The 22,516-nt window shown below is 36.8% G+C and overlaps 1 protein-coding gene across 1 annotated transcript; it reads left to right on the top strand.

Moving 5' to 3' along the window:
• The first annotated feature begins 4,339 nt into the window (after positions 1-4,339).
• On the top strand, positions 4,340-17,002 carry LOC137980275 (E3 ubiquitin-protein ligase synoviolin-like). Its single transcript, XM_068827672.1, has 11 exons — positions 4,340-4,624; positions 4,764-4,856; positions 7,035-7,340; positions 8,919-9,045; positions 9,119-9,218; positions 11,407-11,472; positions 11,792-12,105; positions 12,599-12,798; positions 14,121-14,190; positions 15,344-15,527; positions 15,694-17,002. Exons 1-11 carry the CDS (start codon positions 4,496-4,498, stop codon positions 16,055-16,057), a joined length of 1,953 nt encoding a protein of 650 aa, XP_068683773.1. The 5' UTR covers positions 4,340-4,495; the 3' UTR covers positions 16,058-17,002.
• Positions 17,003-22,516: the final 5,514 nt, after the last annotated feature.

Raw genomic sequence — 22,516 nt, 5'->3', positions numbered from 1 at the left:
CATTCTCTTCGTGATGTTACCTCGGTAACCTGCACAAAAACACTCGCAGACAAAAAAGGAAAGAAAATAACACGTAAGACTGCTTACCTTAAAAAAACTTTAGCAAAATATAATCGCATCAGAGTTGCCTCATTTAAGCCGATTCCTTTAAAAGAATGAAAAACTATCCCAGTTGCATACCAGTCAACATATGTCAGTATCGTGTTTTTACACAAATGTCGTACGATATCGCAAAGTCTGTCAATTGACAATAAAACAAGAGAGTAAGCAACAATATTTAAAGATGTTCTGGGAGTAACAAGGTTCTATAATAGGCAACTTTCACGATAGCGTCATTTGACTACAACTACCACAATTCAGTTTGTTTTTCTTTTCTTATTTGAATTTTGTGTTCCTAGATCTAGAGGGGTAGAAATAATAATAGCTCGAATTAGTATGAAATAGGCAACACCTAAAGGATTCTGGTACTTGTAGTCAAATGGCGTGATCATGCAAATGTCCTATTAAAGAGATGATTTGACCTGGATCCTATTGCTGTTTTCCTATTGCTGATCCTATTGACTTTCAAAACGTTGGGACAGCTTTTAGTTTTAGATTTACAACTTTTTATCAAGATCTTTTGAACCAGAGAAGTTAGTTATCATTTTAGTAATAATGTATTGATTTGCACTCCTTGAAGTGATTTTATACATTATATTCCGTATAGAAATGAATGATTTTAGATGGAATTTTTAATTTACTTAAGGCAAATAGACCGGCGACCACCAGACTAAAACAACCACAAAGAAACCCCATTTCAGTTTGTGAAAAGACAGTTTTAGAAAACATCCAGGGCGCATTGATTTGCTAGTCCCTTCATATTTGTCCATCTAACAGGTCGGATAGAACATCATTGCATATAATGACGTCACTCTCAATATTTTACGTGAATCGCTCGTGAATCGACTCATCCGGATGATACTTGGGATGAGTGACGCTCCCTGTCTACAACAACAACAACAACAACAACAACAAAAAACAGTGTTTTAAAGTTACATTTTTAAAAATATTTGTTTTCGTCGAATCTACTAGAAAAGCGTGTTTAAAAAGAATCTGAAAATTGAGATTTGTCTGACAAGTACTTTTTGTACCTTTTAAACCTTATATCCCAAAGCAAATCATGAATCCAAAATGCCCACACGGGACTCAAGATCAGATGAAGATTACTTATGACACAGCACATTTAATCTATATCGCAAAAACTATTTTCAAAGATGAATAGAATTCTATACCTGACGAATGGCTAATAATTGAATAACAAGTTGACTAAGACTAGCTGGTGTAGAAAAAAAATACCAGTCGGAGACTGTCTGGGGGTATTGCTGCTAGTTTCGAGGACTTGCGGGAAATTGTTCCAGTGAAAGCACATTGTCCATTTTTTGTGTGTTGCGGTAGGGGGGATGGGGGGATGGGGGGGGGGAGGGTGGGGCGAGAACAACTTTTCTATAACCTGTTACGGCCGGAGCCCAGCTCCTTGCTAAGGTCATCAATTCAGTCATTTGTTCAAAAATATTAGATATCAGAATTTTAATGAAAAATAGCCGTTCGAAAGAATGGACGTGTTCCAGCCTTTGTACTAACATACTTACGGTTTTTGTCAGATTGTTCAATATCCTGTGAGCGTGAGACACCGAGAAAATGTTTTTGGACTGTTGAAGTTCCAGATTCTGATGATTTTAAGCCTGGTTTCCATATTATTGTCCGGATCGTCGCGATCGCCCCAGTCGTTTCAAATAATGGTCAAAGGCGATCGGGACAATTATATGGAAAGACTACCCAGACTATCGCTAAAACGACCCGTGCGACTCAGACAGACGACTTCGATCATCTGGATTGAACTCAGTTCTATCCAAGCGATCGAGGTCGTCTCAGTCCCCCGGGTCGTTTGCGATCGTCTGGATAGTCTTTTCATATACATGTAATCGTCCCGATAGCCTTTGAACATTATTTGAAAAAAACTGGAGCGATCATATACATACATACATACATACATACATACATACATAACTTTATTTAGTAAAGCAGGTCAAGAGGAAAAAAAGCAACTTTACAGCTGATGTGGACCTACTGTAATAAAATTAACAATACATACATATGGTAGTGATTATACTTTAGATAAATAAGATAAATAATGGCTAAAAATAAATAAAGCATAAAATATGTATTAATAATAATAAAAATCGGCATGCTTATTATAAACTACTGAGCTGTCTTTTTCAAAAGTGATATTCATAACAGTATGTTTTAACTGCCTCAGTCCATTTTTAAAGCCTGTTTGATTAGAAAAAGATCTTACACTATCAGACAGGGAATTCCAGGCGATTGCAGCCCTGTGTACAAAGGAATTACGACCGAGCTCAGTGTTTGGTCTATTAACTAAAATATTTAAAGATTTCCTAAGATTATAGCTCTTACAGGTCCTAACAACTAATGAATTTATTTCCTCTAAACCTAAATTATAAAAAGCCTTATGAGTAATCATTAAAATACGAAATTTATAAAAATATTCAAGAGGCATCCACCCCGCTCTTGCTAAAATATCTTCATCAGTCATGCCCTTTGGCAACTTATGAATTAGTCTAGCATCTCTAATATGTATCAATTCTAATTCTTTAAATTTGGAGCCAGAGCCCCAAACCACAACCCCATAGAGGACACTTGGGATTACAGTCTTAAAGTACTGAGTTAGAAACCAGGCTTTTCATCAGAATTTTCAAACTATCGTCAAACTGTTTTGTTCAGAGAAAGGAAGTTTCGAAAATTTTGAGGCTCGTTTATTGGAATTTAAAATCCGCTTCCAATAAAACTGATCACCGATGAAATGATATATGAAAAGGATAATATATGAACTGTGGATATGAAATTAAGTGAAGCTATGATCCTCACAGTTATGAACGCAATTTTTGCAAGTGATTTCATATCCGCATATATCATTTCATCGTTGATTCATTCCTCACGGGAACATTGGAATCCACAAATGACCAAATCCCAACGTCAGTGGCTTCATAGCTCAGTTGGTTAGAGAGTCGCACCGGTATCGCGAGGTCACGGGTTCAAACCCCGTTGAAGTCTGGAAATTTTCAGGCTTCTTTACGCAATTGCAAAAATTGTGTTCATAACTGTGAGGATCATAGCTTCACTTGAGAACTTATCGCGTTGGTGATCTATGCACGCACTGCATGCCTATTTTCTTTCAACCACGGACATTCACTGAGTTGAAGAGTAGATGAAATGAATATAGGAGTAAAATATTTACATTGTGCAAAATAAAAGTGCTTAGGCATTTTTGGTTTTTAAAGAAATTTTTCCTGCACCGTGTCCTGTCGTAAGATATTCACCATTCTTTAAAGAAGTCTTCAGTGCTGCCTCCGCGAAGATGCGAAGGGAAGCCAAATTTCATTCAAGTTATGGCTTTAAAAACTTTATATATCGAAAATCTTTAGTCTTACACGAGTTACCGGGCGGGACGACATTTTCCCGTTTCCAATCAAAGAATTCCGTTTGTTGCGACTAAGGGTTGATATTTTTGCACTAAAATTCGACCGCGGAAAAGGAGAGACCAAAAAGTGTCACGCCGCATTTACCACTACGCTGGGGCCCGTTTCTCGAAAGTCCCGAAACTTTTTGGGCCTAATTTCCTTGTCTCTCTAAAGAACGCAGAGAATTTAAGTAAACAAAGTTCAGTATTATTTTCATTTTGGTTATCTTGAAAACATCTTAAAAGATCGGTTTATGGAAGGTAGTTTCGGCCCCCCACGCTTACGAGCAAGCTCCCACAAAAGAGAGCTTGCTCCAAGGGCGTACATGTTGCCAGTCACCTCAAAACGCAGACTGCAGACTGTGCAGACCGGGCAGACCAGGGGTAAAATATGGCGTTACCCTCACTATTATTGAGAGCTAACCGTAAACAGGCTAACCTGATTGTTATTTAGGCCTAATTAGGCTAACCGAATTTTCAGTTTACAGACGGTCTGCACAGTCTGCAGTCTGCGTTTTTTAGTGTCCCACATGTTGCTAGGATTTTTCCAAGGAGGGGATCACACTCTCTCACACCCAGGGTACTTAACGGTTTATCATGTCGACATCCACGCTGTTTTTAGCGAAAGTGACAATTTTTCGGATGAGCAGTGAGTGCGTGGAAAGGGACAAGCCTACAAAATAGCGGCATAGATAAAGGAAGTTCCAGGTAAAGTAAAACTACTCTGTTCCAGGAACCGAATTAAGCTGTAAAGCTGTCCTTGAGCCCAAAGCATATCAGCGGTTTCCTACGAATGACAACAAAATCCCCGTATGTTAAGACGTGTTCTGAAAGTGAAAACCAGTCATATCGAGCCACGGAAAAATGATTGCCGTCTAGTGTTTACAGATATTTTTGGACGAAGCTGGCTCAGCACTGTTTTTTAATTATGAGCTAAATAATCAGTACTTGCTCCGAGTTTGATATATTGAGTATATCATGCGTGAGGTAGTTCTAACAGCAGCAAGCCTGGCTTTAACAGGCGCTGTGGTCGCCAATGCTTACTACCAAAAACATCAATTTTATCCAACTGTTATTTACCTTACCAAGTCAAGTCCTAGCATGGCGGTAAGTCGTACATCTGCACTCAGTAAATAGGAATTTAACTTATTCTTTCAGAAGCTCGATGGGAGCGGAAGAGTTTGTTGTATCGTTAGGGCTAATTAATCTTAAACTTATTTTGGTTATGAAATTTGTTTTTTGGTAGGTTTTGTACATCCAGGCATTTGTTCTTGTGATTCTACTTGGTAAAATGATGAGAAAGGTGTTCTTTGGGCAGCTGCGAGCTGCAGAAATGGAGGTAACATCTCCCTCATACCTTGAGTAATTGTAAACAATGACGATTGGCGAAAGTCCTTTTTTGTGAACTTTATTGAAAGAAGCAAAGGAGATTGTACTTATCTCCACCAACCTTTCCCACAGGGAATAAAAGTTGTATGGCTTCCTGAAAGGCTGAATGGTTTGCTGAAACATGGTATCTTTAAGCCCTGCTAGTCCAATAACTTAAGTAATTGGACCCTGAACTTGTTTAGTAAAGCCTGGTTTTCACTAGCAAAGCAAGCAATTAAGAGTGCTTATGTCACCCTGAAAACGGGTTTGAAGCACAAGCACAAGGATCAAATATTTTCCTTTTTCTTGTGCTTGTGCTAATGCTTGCGTTCATTTGCATAATTTGTGTGAAAACGAAACTCGCATCGCATATTGAAATTTGCTACGTTAGGCCAATCAAAGCACTCATTCCAATCCAGATACCCTGTGCCGGAGCATTTGAACAAAATTGTGGAGGCCATGGTTGATTTTGATGCTTACCGGTATGTCAATGTTCATTTTCACTTAGCTAAAGCTACTTATGCCTACGCTTGTACTTTTGCTAGCATCATTGGTGAAAACCAGGCTTAAGGATGGTGCCTACTAATTCAAAGGTATTTTTGCACCGGTTTATGGTTATGCAGGAAATGTAGATCTAAACAAGTTGTATTGAAATCCAAAAAGAAAATTTGGGATAACCACGCATTTTTCAAAGATAATTGAAGAACATTTGTAAAAAGCTTTAAAATACAAAGCAATGTACAGTATGGTGTTTTTTTCTCAAATTGAAGCTTAACCCATTGACTCCCAGGGGTTCCCCATTGATGAGTAAGATTGTCTGGTGTCAGAGTAAAATACTAAGTCTGGCCGGTTTAGGCCGGTTTGGACGTCAAAGGGTTAATTATCTCTCAAAAATGCATGGCTACCCCCAATTTTTTTTTTTGGATACCAAGAATGCTTACTGAGATCTACTTTCTCCGGATAGTTTTAAATCGCGCAAAAATATCACTGTATTGGTAAGGATCACCGATAGGAAACTCGAGTATCTCGAGATGCGCAGAACATATGCGCAATAACAATAGTAGGCACCGTCCTTAAAGGCTCATTTTCACCCTAGATGCAATGCGATCGTTTGTTATTGCTTTGAATCTCAATACAATACATAGAGATTACTGCATGGAAAATGCGTGCGTATGATTTTTATTCACAAGTTGAGTAGTATCAGAAAACGAAATGATACGAAATGAGTGGATAAAAATCGTGCAAAGCATTTTCCATGCTGCAATGTGTTTATTTCATAGGTACTGAGGTTTGATAGACAAATTTATTTCGCACAAATAGAGTGGGGCGATGAAAGCAATAAACAATGGTTTAAAATCGCCCAACTGACGATTTATTTAATAAAATTTACAACACTTACTGTGTTTCAGGTATTTCAAAGTAGTCCAAAGTGAATAGTGTTTTTTAGTTTGTCGCTTGTCAAAGCTATTGGCACTTTGGGTTTGTCTCCCTTTCCTTGCTTTTTTAGTTGTTTTTGTTTGGACTAAAGAACCTCTCTGGTTTTCTCAAATACCAGGTCGTTTGTTATGCTAGCAGAATAACCCTTTTTCTTCATAATTTTGTCATTCCAAGCTAGCCACTAAGTTAACTTCATAGGAGAGCCGGCTTTATTCATTGCCGTTTTTAGCGCGGACGGAGATGATAAATTGGTTGATGTAGTCAGTATTCATTCAGCTCAACCGCTGGAATACCTTCCGTTTTCCTGTCTTCGACCTTCGTTTTCAAAATTCATTCAAACAATCGTACATCTCGTTCAGTTTTTTGAGTGGCATTTCTGTTTTCTTGTTCTAAAATAAATTCCTCAACTGAGCAAACAGAAGCAAACCTTCAAAGCGCGCGGTTTTTGTGCAACAGCTGTCGGATGACGTTTCATTCGATACGTTCATTCATCACTAGAGAAATTTCGCCGTTCGGGTTGCTGATTGGACGAACGATGAGATATAATAATTATTATAAACCCATTTAAAATTGATAGTCACATTCATTATGTAGGCATCTTCTTCCCAACCATTATGACTGCCCTGCTTTAGAGGTCTTGAACGTTTACCTCAAGTATCATGAACCTAGAGCACTGTACAGTAGTGCTGAGGATTGATATTCCACTTTTCAGCATTTGATTGAGAGATCCTGGTATGCAGTCACAGAAACCTGCTTGGCATTCACAGTTTTTCGGGATGATTTCAGTCCTCGTTTTGTAGCCCAGTTTACCATGCTTCTGTTTTTAAAATGCTTCCATTGGCTGGCAGAGGACAGGATCGACTACATGGAAAGAAGTCCTTTGTTAACATGGCTCTTCCATGTGAGAGCAGTTCTTCTCCTCATGTTTTTAGGCATGGTAGATGCAGTTCTAGTTCACATTGCGTACAACACAGTCATGCAAAGTGGAGCTTCAGTACAGCTCGTGTTTGGATTTGAGGTGAGAGAAAAGGCTATGCATAATCTATCCTTTGGCCAATTGACCTCTTTAGCTTGTACGTTTTGTTTTCCCATTTCAGACCATGTGATGTTACTCTTAGACTAGAAAACAGTTTCTTTCAATGTTGTCTCATGCACATGCTTGTACAGGAATATTTAATGAAAAGGCAAAAATTTTAAAGAATTCCCTTGAGAACATCACATGGTCAGAAATGGGAAAACAAAACGTACAAGCCAAAGAAGTCAATGTCTGGGTGAAACACTGAGATTGTTCTTGCGTCGCATAGCTCAAATTATGGATTATAGTACGTACCAAAAACACATTAATTTATAGGCATAAGGATTCTTAGTAATTTCTTTCATTGTGACAGTCCTAGCAGACATGGGAATACATGTAGTAGTAATTTTATTAGTATAATAGGCCATTTCTGAGTTCATGTCTACCTCTTCTTCAAAGCGAGTCTATGTGCTAAGTTTTTGTTGTGAAAATTAGTTTTCATTCATATGTAAAGTAGAACTAATTACCATCACAAAAACTTCGCACTTAGACTCGCTTTGAAGAGGAGGCAGACATGAACTCGGAAATGGCCTATTACAGTGTACTTGTAGGTGATTATTGAAAATTCTCTGCACTGATTAGTTGCACTTTAGGTCATTATTACCCGATAAACACCTAGGCTGTTTTTTCAAAATGGCCGCAAGCTGTTTTATCAAGGTGACAGAAGAAGAAATTAATAATTATTATTATTGTTTTAATGAGACATGCATATTTTTTCAAATAATCACCTGTGAAATTATGCTCAGTGAATGTCTGTGAATAAAAACCTCGACTTCATCTCGGTTTTTATTCACCATATTCACTGAGCTTGAGGTGAATACTTGTTTTAGTATAATTTCACAGGTGATTATTTGAAAAATATGCATGTCTCATTAAAACAATAACAATTCGTATTAATTTCTTCCTCTGCCACCTTGACAAAACAGCTTGCAGTTATTTTGAAAAAAAACAGCTTAGGTGTTTATCGGGTAATAAAACTTAGCCAACGAGGCCATTGGTCAAGTTGGCTAAAATCAGGCGATATTCCGCAGAATTGAGCAGGATGATATTATTATTGTTTTATTATTCAACACATTGGTGACAAAGCACAATTTTCTGCGTTTATTGGAAAAAAAGCTGGAAAAACTACCATTTTTCTCTGCAACACACAATTACGTATATCGCAGGATATACGTCAAGTAGGCGCCACAAATATTGAGTATGCTATGACCATATTTGGACATTGTCACATTGTGTTGAATAATAAATAAAAATATCCTGATATGAAATCAAAATTCATAGCCATACCTTTAATTAACTTATCAGGGGGAAGCCAGGAGTGGGGTACTAGCACCAGTCTACACTGAGTACAGTACCCTGCTTACTCTATCACAAGGTCGAGACTTCTACTTTAAAACTTAATTAAACCCCAAGCTAGGGCCTTCTTTTCAAAGGAAAAGTGTTTTGTAGCTGCTGGAGATGAAGTGGAAATTAAATGAAAAATGTTGCTATTTCCTCGACATCTTTCTCTTGATTTTTCAGTATGCCATTCTTCTGACAATAGTGGTTACCATACAGATGAAATATGTCCTGCATATTATCGACCTTAGAAGTGAAAATCCATGGGACAACAAAGCTGTTTACCTTCTTTATACTGAATTAATTACAGGTAAATTGTGTCTCAATTTTCTCACCTTGTTTTGACTATTGGTCAGTCATTGCTGTCTTTGTATTCTATTTAGGTTTTATCAAGACTGTCCTGTATAGCTGTTTTATGGTTATCATGATTAAAGTGCATACATTCCCACTGTTTGCCATTAGACCAATGTATTTAACTTTAAGGTAAGTTATGAAGAGTACAAACAAGGACTCGTAATGTTTGCTGTCGTAGAAAAATGTAAGGCATTCTTTATTGAAACAAATGCCAACCCTTAGGCCGAGGGATTTGGTAAGTGCATATGTTGTGGTTCAAATTTTTTGCTGGATCAATTTTTTCCATCATTTTCCTTAGTTTCAGATTATGACAATGAATAATAATTATTATGAGACAAAGAAAAGTCAAAATTGAAGTGTTTTGAAAAAATTTGAACCTCAACACATAATTATGCTCCCCCCCCTAAAGACCCTTTGAGCAGTGAGTGTCTCAAAAGAGGGGTGTGAAAACCATTTCAATGCTGACATACTTTCTTAAATGAAAAGTGCTATTGATTAAGTTGTTTGATAGTCTTGCTTTGTAAAATGTTTACTCACATGCAGCAAGGTTGGGCAAGTATACATTATAAATTATAGAGGAGTGCTTAAATGAACGAGTGAGTTTAACAATCCTTCACAGCAAGTGATTAATAAAAATCGTACAAATGAGCCAACCATGAAGTAATTTGTCTATCATATAAGTATAGAGATCATAAAGTTAACGAGGTAAGTGTTGATGGAGAGGCTATCAAACCATCGATGGTGAACAAAAGCCCCAAACAAATAGCAAAATATTTTTTAAGTAAAAGAAATTTTTACCTTCCATACCTCGCTTTTAAGATTTTCTGAAGTATTTTGTGGGGAAAAGTAAGCGATAAAAGAACAAAAACTTTGAAAACCATACACCAGTTAGCCGCCATGTTTAAAATTTTACTCCGGGCATTGGTTCACAGGCCACCCGTGCCAAAGTTCAACATAAATATAGATTACTTCATGGTTGGTGAGTGCGTACGATTTTCATTCACGAGTTGTGAAGGATCGCATAAACAAATGAGTAAGCGAAGCGAACGAGTGAGTTACACGATCCTTCACAATGAATGAGAAATAAAAATCGTACGAACGAGCCAATCATGAAGTAATTTGTCTATCATATAAGGACAGAGATCATAAAGTCAGATAGATAGATAGATAGATAGATAGATAGTTTAATAAAAATATTACTTCGCAGCCAAAAGGCTGAATTGCATAATACTTTACAAATTTGACAATGATACGCTATATATACTATGTTAAGATACATGAGTATGACTAATTTAAATTTATTTAAAATACTACAAAATGCTAAAAAAAAACAGAAGTCAGAACAATAAGCAGATAGCTAATCGGACGCATATTTACACAGTGTTGTTGGCTAATCGGCACATGGCCGGAATGAATGACCGCTGAAAACGCTTGGTGCGCACACCCGGGAGGTCGTACTTTCTATTTCTCCTTAGATTATAATGGTTAACATGATCTGGAGGAAGTAAGTGGGATAGTTTGTGGTTACCAGAGATTACATTAAACAACTAGTTAACAGGCTAAGTGCTAATCGAGAGGCTATCAAACCACCGATCATGAACAAAAGCCCCAAACAAATAGCAAAATATTTTTTGAAATAAAAGAAAATATAATCTTTACCTTCCATACCTTGCTTGAGCACTTTTAAAACCTTTTAAGATCTTCTGAAGTATTTTTGTGGAGAAAACACAGGCCATCTGGGCCAAAGTTCAACATTATATTAGCCAATCAAAAGGCTGATACGACAATTTTTCACTTGTGAAAATAACAATATAGCCAATCAGAGCGTCGATATGTCGTTTTTGAAAAAAATCGTATGACCAATCAGCTGGCTTCTCTAGCGCAAAGAGACTATTTTTATCTCGATCCTTTTTGGTGCGTAAATCTTGGTACGTATATAATAAAGTGTGTTATTTGATGTTATTGAGATGCCTTAATGTCAATGCTACAATAAAGGGATACAATAACAATTTACAATTTTATGTCTTGGAGTAAATACATGTACATGTACATTATTAACTATACGCAATTTTCGTAACAGGACATCATACCTTCAACCTGATATAGTTAATGATTTTTAATCATAGTTGGGAAACTGGCTAGTTGTTTGATGTTGATGAAATGGCCCATTCAGTCCACAATCATTAATAAAGCAAAACAAATTAACTGTTAGCAAACTCTGCAGAACTCACTCCTTCCTGTCAAATCCAAATCACATACCGCCTCGTTTAGTGTCATGCACCTGGCTTGATAGTTGTTTTGTATTGTTGTCTTGCAGAGGATTTAAGAAATGTATCAGCGATGTTATCATGTCTCGGCGAGCTATTGCAAACATGAATACACTGTAAGTGCAAACAGTTTTAGGCAAAGTTTTCCGCAAAGTACAAAAAAAATTTCCATTTTCTTACCCTTTAGGTGTGTATACCGTGTAAAATGTGTCCCAATGGTTATGGCTTGGCTTCCAAGAATTTGGACTGGGGAATTTCAAAAAGTTTACTGTAACATTAATTTTTCCCCTCACAAACAACATTTCCAAACTTAAATTTAATATGTATTCCACTCTTTTTCCAACACGACTGCTTTTGTTCCACCTAGATAGTTGATTCTCATTTTTAAGTGATGTAAGTACTGTAAGTTGTATTTTTTCACATTGTTATTTCCAGCTATCCAGATGCCACTCCTGAAGAACTCCAACAGGGTGACAATGTATGCATCATATGCCGTGAGGAAATGACCACAGGTTGCAAAAAACTGCCATGCAATCACATCTTCCACTCTAGCTGCTTAAGATCTTGGTTTCAACGACAGCAGACATGTCCAACATGTAGAATGGATGTCCTCAGACCACCACCAGTTGCACAGCAACAGCCACCTCAGCCAGCCCCTCAACCACGGTTTGGTTACCCTCCTATGGGTGTTGCCCCTCCATTAGGCCTTCAACCTGCCCCAGGTGTACCACCTCAAGTACCTTTAAATGGTAGGAAACTTGATTAACAAGTTTTTAGACTTCCAAACAGTTTTAAAATTTCCAGAGGCATTTGCTGTTTTCTTTCTCAAATTTATAAGTAATTTATTTGAAGCTGAAATAAAACTCATGCAGTGATAGTTAAGACCAAGAAAATCAATAGATCTTCTGAGTTGCATTGTTGAAAGGTTGTTAATGTTTCTTCTTTGTCCTCTTACCGGTAATAATATCAGCAATTCCTTCAAGGCACTCTGTTAGTTGAAAGTGGTTTCACACCTTTTGCTGAGAAATTATTATTACTGACAAAGACATGCACAGCTATCCACTGAATTAATTCCTGTCCGACAGAGTGTGTAATGTTAACCTTTCCGTCAAACAACAAGGGCCTGTCTGAAATTACTTGCAACAAAAAACACCAGTTGAAAATACATATACTCTGGAGATGCTGGAGTGTGTGGTGAGTGTAACAATAGTGATTTTTCATGTTGTTTTGACTTTGATTCAGCTGTCCCTGGTATGTTTCCTGGTTGGCCACCAATGGGTATACCTCCAGCACCACCTGGACAACCGCAAGGTCCAGCAGCAGCAGCAGCACCAACAGGAGCAGCAGCAGCAGCATCACCAACTCCTGTTGCGCCAACCACAGCTGCACAATTGCCCACCCCTACTACAGGCAGTGTAGCTCCTGATCTTAACCAAGCCCAGGTAAGATACCATACAAACTCTCATGCACAAAAGTTATGCATAGTAACAAAGGGGTAAATGGGAGAGAGCTGCTTTTCACAAGGACCAAGAAAATTGTCCTAATATGACCAGTGTACATGTATTTCCCTCTTTTGTCTTCTTCTTTAAAGTGCTGTCCAACAGCCAAGATGTAAGGTGTCTAATTATAAGGTGCTTTAAAATGAGCTTCATTGGTTTTCTTGTCAAAAGCAAACTTAATCCCTGTGTTCTTTGTTTTCTCTAAATAATACAAACATTTACAGTACCATTATATATATATATATATATATATATATTTTAAGAGGAAAATATAGATATATATTAAATAACTTATGAAGACTTCTTAAGGCAAATTGATTATAATCGAACGTCAAACGTTTCGCCGGTTAGGGCTTCATCAGTGACTGATAAGTTATTTTACAAGACAGAATATATAACAAGTAATATATTCTGTATAATACAAGTAATAGTAACATATTAGTACAAGTACAAGTTCTGCGTTCGATCTGTACTCACGACCATGGTCAAGATTCTCCCATACAGACCTCCTGCTCGGTTAATAAGAGCTAAGTAATTATTGACACTAAAGCTTAGGGGCCTACTGACATTTTTTTGGGGTGCGTTGCTAAGGATGTAATGGTTAAGTAATCTGAGGGAATTTTGCATCATTTTGGTCAGTTTCTAACTTTTGTAAACCAATGACCCTAAGTATGACATCATCATGCCACGCCCATGGTCATGTGACCAACGAAAGAAAACTCTAAATTTGTCTATGTGCTACACAGTTTGGGTATTTAATCAGTGGTTTGATAATTTGTAGTCATTTTTGCATCCAGCCAAGCATGGTTTTCTTTTGAAAAATGTTCTTTTTAAAGAGATAAACGATACTGAAATACCCATAACATTTTCAAAAAAGATGATTTGAAAAAGTCAATGCTTCGCTATATTCTGTATTTTGGGGGTGAAACATGTTGGAAATTTAGCTTTTTCTCAAATGGGAAGTCAGTTTGTTTACGCATGCACAGTTGATCTGAGAACGAGTGCGAGGAAGGGGGCGTGGAAAACCCTTCGATGCAAACAACAGTTTGTGCGGTGACTTTTGCTTGCTTTTTTACTTTTGTGTCATTTAGCAGCCAAAATGTGATACGTATGCATGGGAATGCTGTGTAAAGAAATATTCAAACATTTTGTTTCACTTAGCAATGCACGAAAAATCTGTCTGTGGGCCCTTAACTGTCCCCATTTAAGTATTAATGTACTTCTTTTACTTCCAGTGAGTGATCTAACTCTTGCATTATTTCCAGATGCCAGCTTTTAGTCTACCTCCACCATTTATGTTTCCTCCTCCTCTAATGATGCCACCCTTTTTGTTTGGTGAGTGTTGGAATGTTAGGTTCACTGAGTGTAGTTCAATCCAGGGAGTGAATACTTTTGTTGTGTAATGTCGAAAATAATTAATTATAATAGGTCAGGTGCTCAGGGCCTATTTGAACTTATTAGCAACATGTTTACTCCATTAATAGCATACATGAAGAAAAGTACCGTACTCAGTTCTGATATGGGTATCTCAGTGCAAACAGAGGTTAAAAAAAAAACAAACATTCATAGCCAATCAAACGCGAGCCCTTCCTTGTGACCAAGTTATATGTGCTTGTTGCTTCTGTCTAATTATGACCATCTGGTTTTTTCTTCATGGATGCTATTATAAAGTAATCACATGCTCTTTTTCGTGCAATTTGGAATGAATAAGCAATCATAATTTTTATGCAATAACTTCAAATTGCACTTGTCCAACAGGCTCATGCAGTTTTGTTTGCCTTTGAAAAAATTTACTCATGCTTTTTTATCCAATTTGCACTTGAAATCATGTGATTAACTATAAAATTATGAATTGTAAGCTATGAAGCCTACTTCTAATTGCCAAGCATTATGCTTGTGCAAAGAAATCACATGTTCTCTATGTATCTATAATGTATCTAATGTATCTACTTATTCCAAATTGTGCAAGAAGATGTGTGTTCAGTTCTCAGCTATGAAAAACTTTCATCTAGGTTATCACAAATCGCTCCTGAACTAAACCGTACATGTACAGCTGTCCAGTTTGAAGGCCATTTGTGCAGTGGTCTCATACTGAAATCATTGCTGGTGATAAGCTATCAGATTAAAGATTTTCCTAGAAGTAATGGTTAACTGCTTTTATAAAAAAAAACAAGCAGTTATCATCCTACTGATTATTTGGAGGTTTTTTCAATTAATTATTTGGTCATCTAGGGTTGTCTTTTAAAGCTGGGCTCAATTTCCATACCTTTTCAAGTTGCGGATTTCAAATATTAGCCTTTGTCTGCTAAAAGTTTAAGTTGTTAACTGTACTAATTCTGGGTACTACTACCTTACTGTGCTATTCAACACATTTTTTATACTCCTTATAAATTATTATTAGCATTGTAACAGTTTGACCATGGCAGGTTTCTGTTAGTGCTTTAAAGTTTTAATAGTTAAATAATTATTATTTTTCGTCTGCTTTCAGGTGGCTTGACTTCTCCTTCAAACATAGACTTTTCATCCCTGAATGTGGAGCAGCTAGTTGCGGCTGAAGCTCAGGAGAGACAAAATGTTGAGGCCAGGATTAATATGTTGCGCACAATTCATGCCCTTTTGGATGCAGCTATAGTTCAGCTTAATCAGTATACTCAGATCATCAGTGAACAAAGGTAAATCAGTGGATTTTACTCAAGTGAAACAGACATTTATTTATTTATTTTTTTCATTTCTTGATACTCACAAATTGTACAAAGATTTGTGCTAGAATATGCCTGAAATGTGAATCAAAGATCACTTTACTCACTTATACATGTATTTCCTGTTTTCTTCTTTCAGCCCATCATCTGCTCATGCTTCTGAGCCTTCCACTTCAACAGGAGCCTCTGGATCAGGGATGGCAGGAACATCAGGAGCAGAGCCCCCAGGGCAGGGGGAGGGTGAGGCAGGCCCATCAGGGTTAGGGTCATCACAAGGTATCACTGCAAGCTCTGGAAAAACCTCAACACAATCAGAACTTTCTTCTCAGTCAGGTGCATCATCACATTGCCTTCCTGGAGACTCCGGTGTGCAAGCTGTGGTTACAGAAAATTCACAAACTCACTCAGACTTAAATGATGAGAACTCTGAAATAAGGCGAAGAAGGCTGGAGCGCTTTTCCGCTGCAGCAAGTCAGAATTCTGATAACGACAAAAGTGATTGATGTCACTTGACAAAAAATAATGATGCTTCTAAGAAGGAATTTCTCCCAACCACCCTCTCTCCCCATCCCCCCAAAAATAATCATGAAGAAGCAATAGGTGATTGGAAAAAATAGTAGTATTACGGAGAAGATGCTGAAGGTGACATGCTCAAAAGGCATCCGTACATCCAGGATATAATAGGGTGGGGTGCGCGGTTAGCAGGATAAACAGAGAAAGAAAATGGACAACACTGAATTAAAGTTGCTCGTAAAGGGTGTAAAACTATGCTATTTGGAAGCTGAAACAAAATATGAAAAGTTTTACATGCATGGTCATCTTTTTCGCATTTGTTGGACCCTCTTTATAATGGGGCAGTATGCTTCCTATCTATTTCTCATTTTAGTTTCTGTTGATGTTTTCTGTCATTTGATAAAAACTAGTCTGTTGGAAACCAATCATAATATACCAATAATAAACATGACACATCAAATTTAATAATTATTATTAAATTTGATGAGTCATGTTTATTTTATTGCAAGTCAAACCCCTAAGTTGCTGAACACATTGTTATGTGTAATGTCGGTTAGCAGTGATATTGGACATTAAAAAAAGCAAAAGTTTGGTAGGAAAATGAGGTTGTTGGAGTGTTACGGGAAGTAGTTTTCCACCAAGGGTCCTGAAAACATTTTTAAAGTACATGTGACTTATCACATCAGACCCAGCGGAATTTATGTTTCGATATTATTTGTGAACATTTATAACACGATATCTGTATTTTATAGTGAAGCATCAATACTTGAATGTATGTCGTAACTGCAAATAATTATTCCTAGAGTGCCCTTGAACAAATGTGAAAACGCTAAGAATGTGAGGGTTTGTATCAAAACACAATCGAGGAAACTGAACCAAAATGTGAAGGGTCTGTCATTAAAAGAGCTTATTATACCTGAATAAGTATGAAATTATTTTACTAGTATGTCAAAGAAAACCATGAACTTTATTCATCAGCACGTAGTACACTGCTTATTAAAAACTAAACTCGTTTACGATGTGGTAGACCCAACGAATGGTTGGTATCCTGTGCGCAGGCAGGCGTTTACATTCGTTGCATAGCAACGCACGCTTTATTCCTATATTTGTCCCATGATTGCAAAGTTCAAGCAACTTCATTCTGGAGACGTTTTCAGATTGACAAAACAACTTTACATGGTAACCTACATTTTTGAGCGAGACTATTGAGACATGTGAAAAAAACGCGTGGAATTTACGGCTGTCATATCGTTTCCGAGCTGTTAATTAAGTGGTAGTATAAATATTCGTCTAAAGAGAGAACAAACTTGAAGGATCAGAACTGTCTTCGTTTGGTTCCATAAAAGAACAATGGACTGCAAAGAAATCGTAGCAAAGAGCTGCTAACAGCGGCTTTCTGGAATGGGCTGTGGAGCTTCTAAAGTAACACCACACATCAATGATGAGGAATCTTCACACGCCGAACAACGCAAGGCTCACGAAAGATCAAATGGTCATTCCAATGGAATTACAAAGGGAGATGTAAACCATCCAATATCAAGCGTTAGAAAGGATGGAGATTCTAAACGAAAGATAGCAGAGATAAATGGAAATGTACTCGAGACCACAGCTGATGTATCGGAAAATAGGATACGTTCTGCTTCGAACGGTGGGTGGCATTTTTTTATTGATTGAAGATCGAAGCTTCTAAGAAGTCAAAACCAACCTTTTCCTTTACCGTTTGCAAAAACTAAACAGGTATTTCTAAATGTAAGTATTACAAATAGCAGATTCATTACTCCTTAATTAGTACAAAGACCGAAGAACCTTTCGATAAATCCAGACGCATTCAACTACATTTTAGAGTAATTTGTTTACGTAAGGTTTGTTGAACGTAGTTATTAATTAGTGTTGGTACAGGGAAGTGCCCTGTTCAAATGTTGTCTTATTTCATAACGCCATTCTTCAAACATATTTATTTGTTAAGGAATGAATCCCATTTATGTAGATAGCAACCATTGTTATGTGGATATTAGCCAAGCCAATAAGCAAGGCGAATTATTTCAAAAGTCATTCTTCGTAATTACTGAATTTTAATAGATTATAAGTTATACAAAAAATGTACATAGTTTCGCGAATAGTTTGCTGTGCTGTCGAGTGCCAGCAATGGACCGTTTCCATTTACTCGATCAGTATAGGAGGTTGATGTTGGTTGACAATTAAAACAATAGATTTTTCATTCTAACTTTCCATTATTACCAGCATCTCAAGTGGTTGACTGCAAGCCCCGTGATAATCGCATTAACTAAAATCAGGCAACTTCTTTTCAAGACTAGCCGTTTGCACCTTTTGTCAAAACTAAAGAAATTTACTAACAACAAGTTTATTAAAATATTATTATAATAATAATAATAATAAAGGCTTGTATAGCACCATTTCCCTATGGTCAAACAGCGCTATCACAGAGGTAATTTACCAAGTACATTATTCTAAAATAAAAATTACAATTAACCATAATTTAACCAATTAAAATAACAAAAAATTGTTCAGTCACCCAACCAAAAGCCACTTTAAACAGCCAAGTTTTGAGTTTAGACTTAAACTTAGATAGAGATGCACAACTTCGTAGTTCTAAAGGTAGGCTATTCCATACGATTGGAGCAGCAACTGCAAAAGATAGACCGCCATAAGTCTTAGGTTAAGTCTAGGTGCATGAAGTAGATTGTAGCCAGATGATCTTAAGGTTTGTAAGGTCTTATGAGTTCTGTGACGTAACTGGGAGTAGCGTTATGAAGTGCTTTGAATGTAGCCAGAGCGATCTTGAAAATAACTCTTTGTTCAACAGGAAGCCAAATGGAGTTTTAAAACTAAAGGCATAACATGATCTAACATGATCAAATTTACTTCTAGAATAAGTAAGTCTTGCAAAACAGTTCAGGACACATAAGTCTTCCAGAACACATTTAGGTTGACCTTACAAAAGTGAATTACAGTAATCCACCTTGGAGGTAATGAAGGCATGAACAAGACGTAGTGTATTGCATCCATCAAGTGAAAAGCAGTCTTCAAAGACATAAATATCAAGGCAAAACTGTTCAAAGGTTCCTTCCTGTAAAGAAACAATCCTCATAGTTTTCATGCTAGCACCATTGCAACCCATTTGACACTGCTATATTCCAGAAGAGTGGTCAAGAGGTTTATTTTTAGTGCATGTCAACATAACCTTTTGTCTGGTAAATCCCAAATGATGAGGGATTACCCAATCATGCAACTGTCAAAGATCTTCCTCACTTGACTGAAAACTGGAAATCGCAGACATCCCTCATCATCGGAGAGGATCACTGAGGCCAGACTACTTGGGACAACTGGGAAATTGCTTCTTTGTCCTTATTGGCTATCGTTCCTAATACATTAAGGGTCAAGTTTGAACTGTGGGTGACAGATTTACCAGTTTTGTAAATTGGTTTGCTTCAGTCCTCTGCCCTGTCAACCTATAAATCTGAAACAGGTGTATGGCAGTTTCCCAATTATCTTGGATTGGGCAGAAAACAGCAAAATCCTTGATGGATAATTTTTTTTAAATTTTTGTTTTGATTCATGACGAGCTCACAGTGCCTTCAACTGGGGGGAAAGGGTATTAAGTCAGTGGAGAAAATTTGCCTCTCTCAGTATTTGAAAATATCTTTAAGTTATTTATGTATTAAGTCTCAAAAACGTTGCTTTAAACAGGAGTTTTTGGAAGCCACACTTCGTCTCCATTACTGTCACCCAACTCTAGATCAGTTGCCTTTGATATTCCACTTGGACAGAATGGTTCTGTTTCCTCTGTTAACAGGCCACCACGTAGGTTACAGGTATGAAAAATCCACTGTCACTCACTTTTAGTTCACTATACTGTGGTTAAGCTAGCTGGAAATCATCAATGCTATATAATAACATTATACAGCAGGTGTAATAATTTAGTACTGGTATAATTGCTTTTTTATTTTGTCACTAATTTTTTTGCAATTTGGTTTTTTATTGTTTGTCCTAAAAGAAAATTGGGGGTAACCATGCATTTTTCAGAGATAATTAAGAGCTTTAATTTGAGAAAGAATGCCATACATTGCTTTGTATTTGAAAGCTTTTTACAAATATTATTCATCAATTATCTTTGAAAATGCGTGGTTACCCCCAATTTTCTTTTTGGATTTCAATAACACTTGTTAAGATCTACAGTTCCTGCATAATCACACATTGGGGCAAAAATATCTTTAATTAGTAGGCACCGTCTTTAAAGTGCAATGTATGTCATTTAAACTGGTGTTGTCACGCTTCAATGGTCACTGCATCCAGCAATGCATAGCGCTTATCAGTGAGTCCATTCATCATAATTGTCTTGATTGAGAAATACATGCTAGTTCTGACACTTGACTTGCTAGATTTCTATGATGCATAGCACTTGTCAGTGAGTACATTCATCATAGTGAACTGATAACTGCTATGCATTATAGAAATTTTGCAGTTCAGGTGTTAGAACTAGCATGTGCAGTATTTGTTAATCAAGACAAATGGTTGCAATTTGTTGAGAATAGTACCCCAGCATGTAGTCAATCAGCAATGATCACTACCATGTAATAAATTTCAAGTTATTCTCGCATTTTGATTGGTTCTTGCCTATGACCTATTAGAGGACAGACGCACAATTAACGTCACCATCAACTTTTATCATTATGCGAATAAAGTTTAATTCTTTATTCTTTAAAACAAATACCGGTAGTTTCCATGTTGCCATGCGTCTGTTCAATAATAAATCACAGAAGAAAGACGTCAAAATGTGGTGTTAAAGAACAGTAGTGACACACTCGGCTATCACCTCGTGTCACTCTTTTGTTCTCTTTTGTCATCTGTGATCTATTACTGAACAGACGCACAGCAACATGGAATCTATTTGTTACTTATTAATTGACTAGCCCTTCATGAGAGCTAGGGGTCATCACAGCTAAAAATCAACTTACTGTTTTTCCTTTTAGAAAATTGAGAGTGCCCCAGTCTTAACAAGGGAAGCTCTAGAACAAAAGCAAGCAGCAGCTGAGCTTAAGCGACAAAAGGTACAAATACTATGTTAACTATGCGAATCGAATCCTTCGTTTACCCATAAATTATGATTCCAATTTGTAACCTTTGATTTTCAAATTAAAAAAATATGTAGTGAGAGGTGTACATTTCTAGCCAAGATGAATATAATGTGATGGATAGTTTTAGTAATAAATTAAATATACTTTGCAACAAATGCCTTCTTATCAGGGATATATAGAGAAAAAAGGAGAAAGAACAGAAAGCATTTTAGGTCTCGTTTCTCCTCACCTTCTGGCTTGTCTGCCTGCAATGTTGATTTCTCTTCAGTCAATAAATAACAGTGGAAATCCTGCCTTTGTTAGTTTTGGAAGGGTGGTAATACATTTATTTCTGCAGCTATTTGGTTTGTTGGATTTTCACATCGTTCATCGAATAACGATGGCACCGTCAGTCAAGTTACCATTTAACAGTCAAACAGAGTATATCATAATAAAGATGTTTTCATTTTTTCTCAAGGAACTGGATAAAAAAGTAAAAGTGATGTCCAAACGTCGATCAGAGTTACTCTTGGCTAGAGAAATGGACAAAGCCCAGCATCAAAAGGCTGAGGTACTGCTATTTTTGTTACAGCAAACAAAAAGAATGAAATTGCTGTCCTTTGAAAGCTGTCTTTAACTAAAAGGTCTGTTAAGTGTATTGTGCGATGTTTGTGATGACAGTTCAATGATGAACTTAATATATTTTATAAATAAAATCTGCAGTTAGAGGAAAAGCTTGCAGCAACAGAAAAGAAGAGAGAAAGAGCCCAAGCTTCAATCAAAGAAAAGCAAAGAAGAAGAGAGGAAAAAGCCAAAAGAGTGAGAATCAGGGCAAAGAAAATGAAAGACGGCGATGATGTTGCAGATTTAAATGTTGACCCTGATGAAACATATAATGCAGATGAGGAAGGTACATGATTACCAGTAATTTTTATGTTTAAAGTATGTAATTTGCCAGGAAATAAACCTTTGATGAGATATTACTGGTACTTTCACTTCCATGCGTTCAATCATTAATTAAGGAATCTTTATTTGGCATTGGTGAAACTAAAAGGAAATTATTTCTAGCACTCACTCAGTTTCATATGTACATTTATAGTGGGAATATTCAGGTAGTTTAATTATTAAACTATGTTGGGATCATACAATATTGAAATCTTGAAAGTATGATGAGATGTTGCAGCTGTAGAATTTCATGATGATGTGCTTAAATGTTGCTGTAATTTTAAATTATCCAGGATTGTGAAAAGTAACTGGCTGTTAGCAAAAATCACCACCCCTTTTGCTGTCTTGGCCTTGGCCACTCTTGCTTGGCAATACAAGTAGTAGATTTTCCATATTTTCAAACAAAAGCTTCTTAAAGCTCTGATGGTG

This window comes from Montipora foliosa, chromosome 12 (genome assembly GCF_036669935.1).
Source record: "Montipora foliosa isolate CH-2021 chromosome 12, ASM3666993v2, whole genome shotgun sequence".
Lineage (NCBI taxonomy): Eukaryota > Metazoa > Cnidaria > Anthozoa > Scleractinia > Acroporidae > Montipora > Montipora foliosa.
Note: the sequence above shows the minus strand (reverse complement) of the source record. Positions and strands in the feature narration are given on the sequence as shown.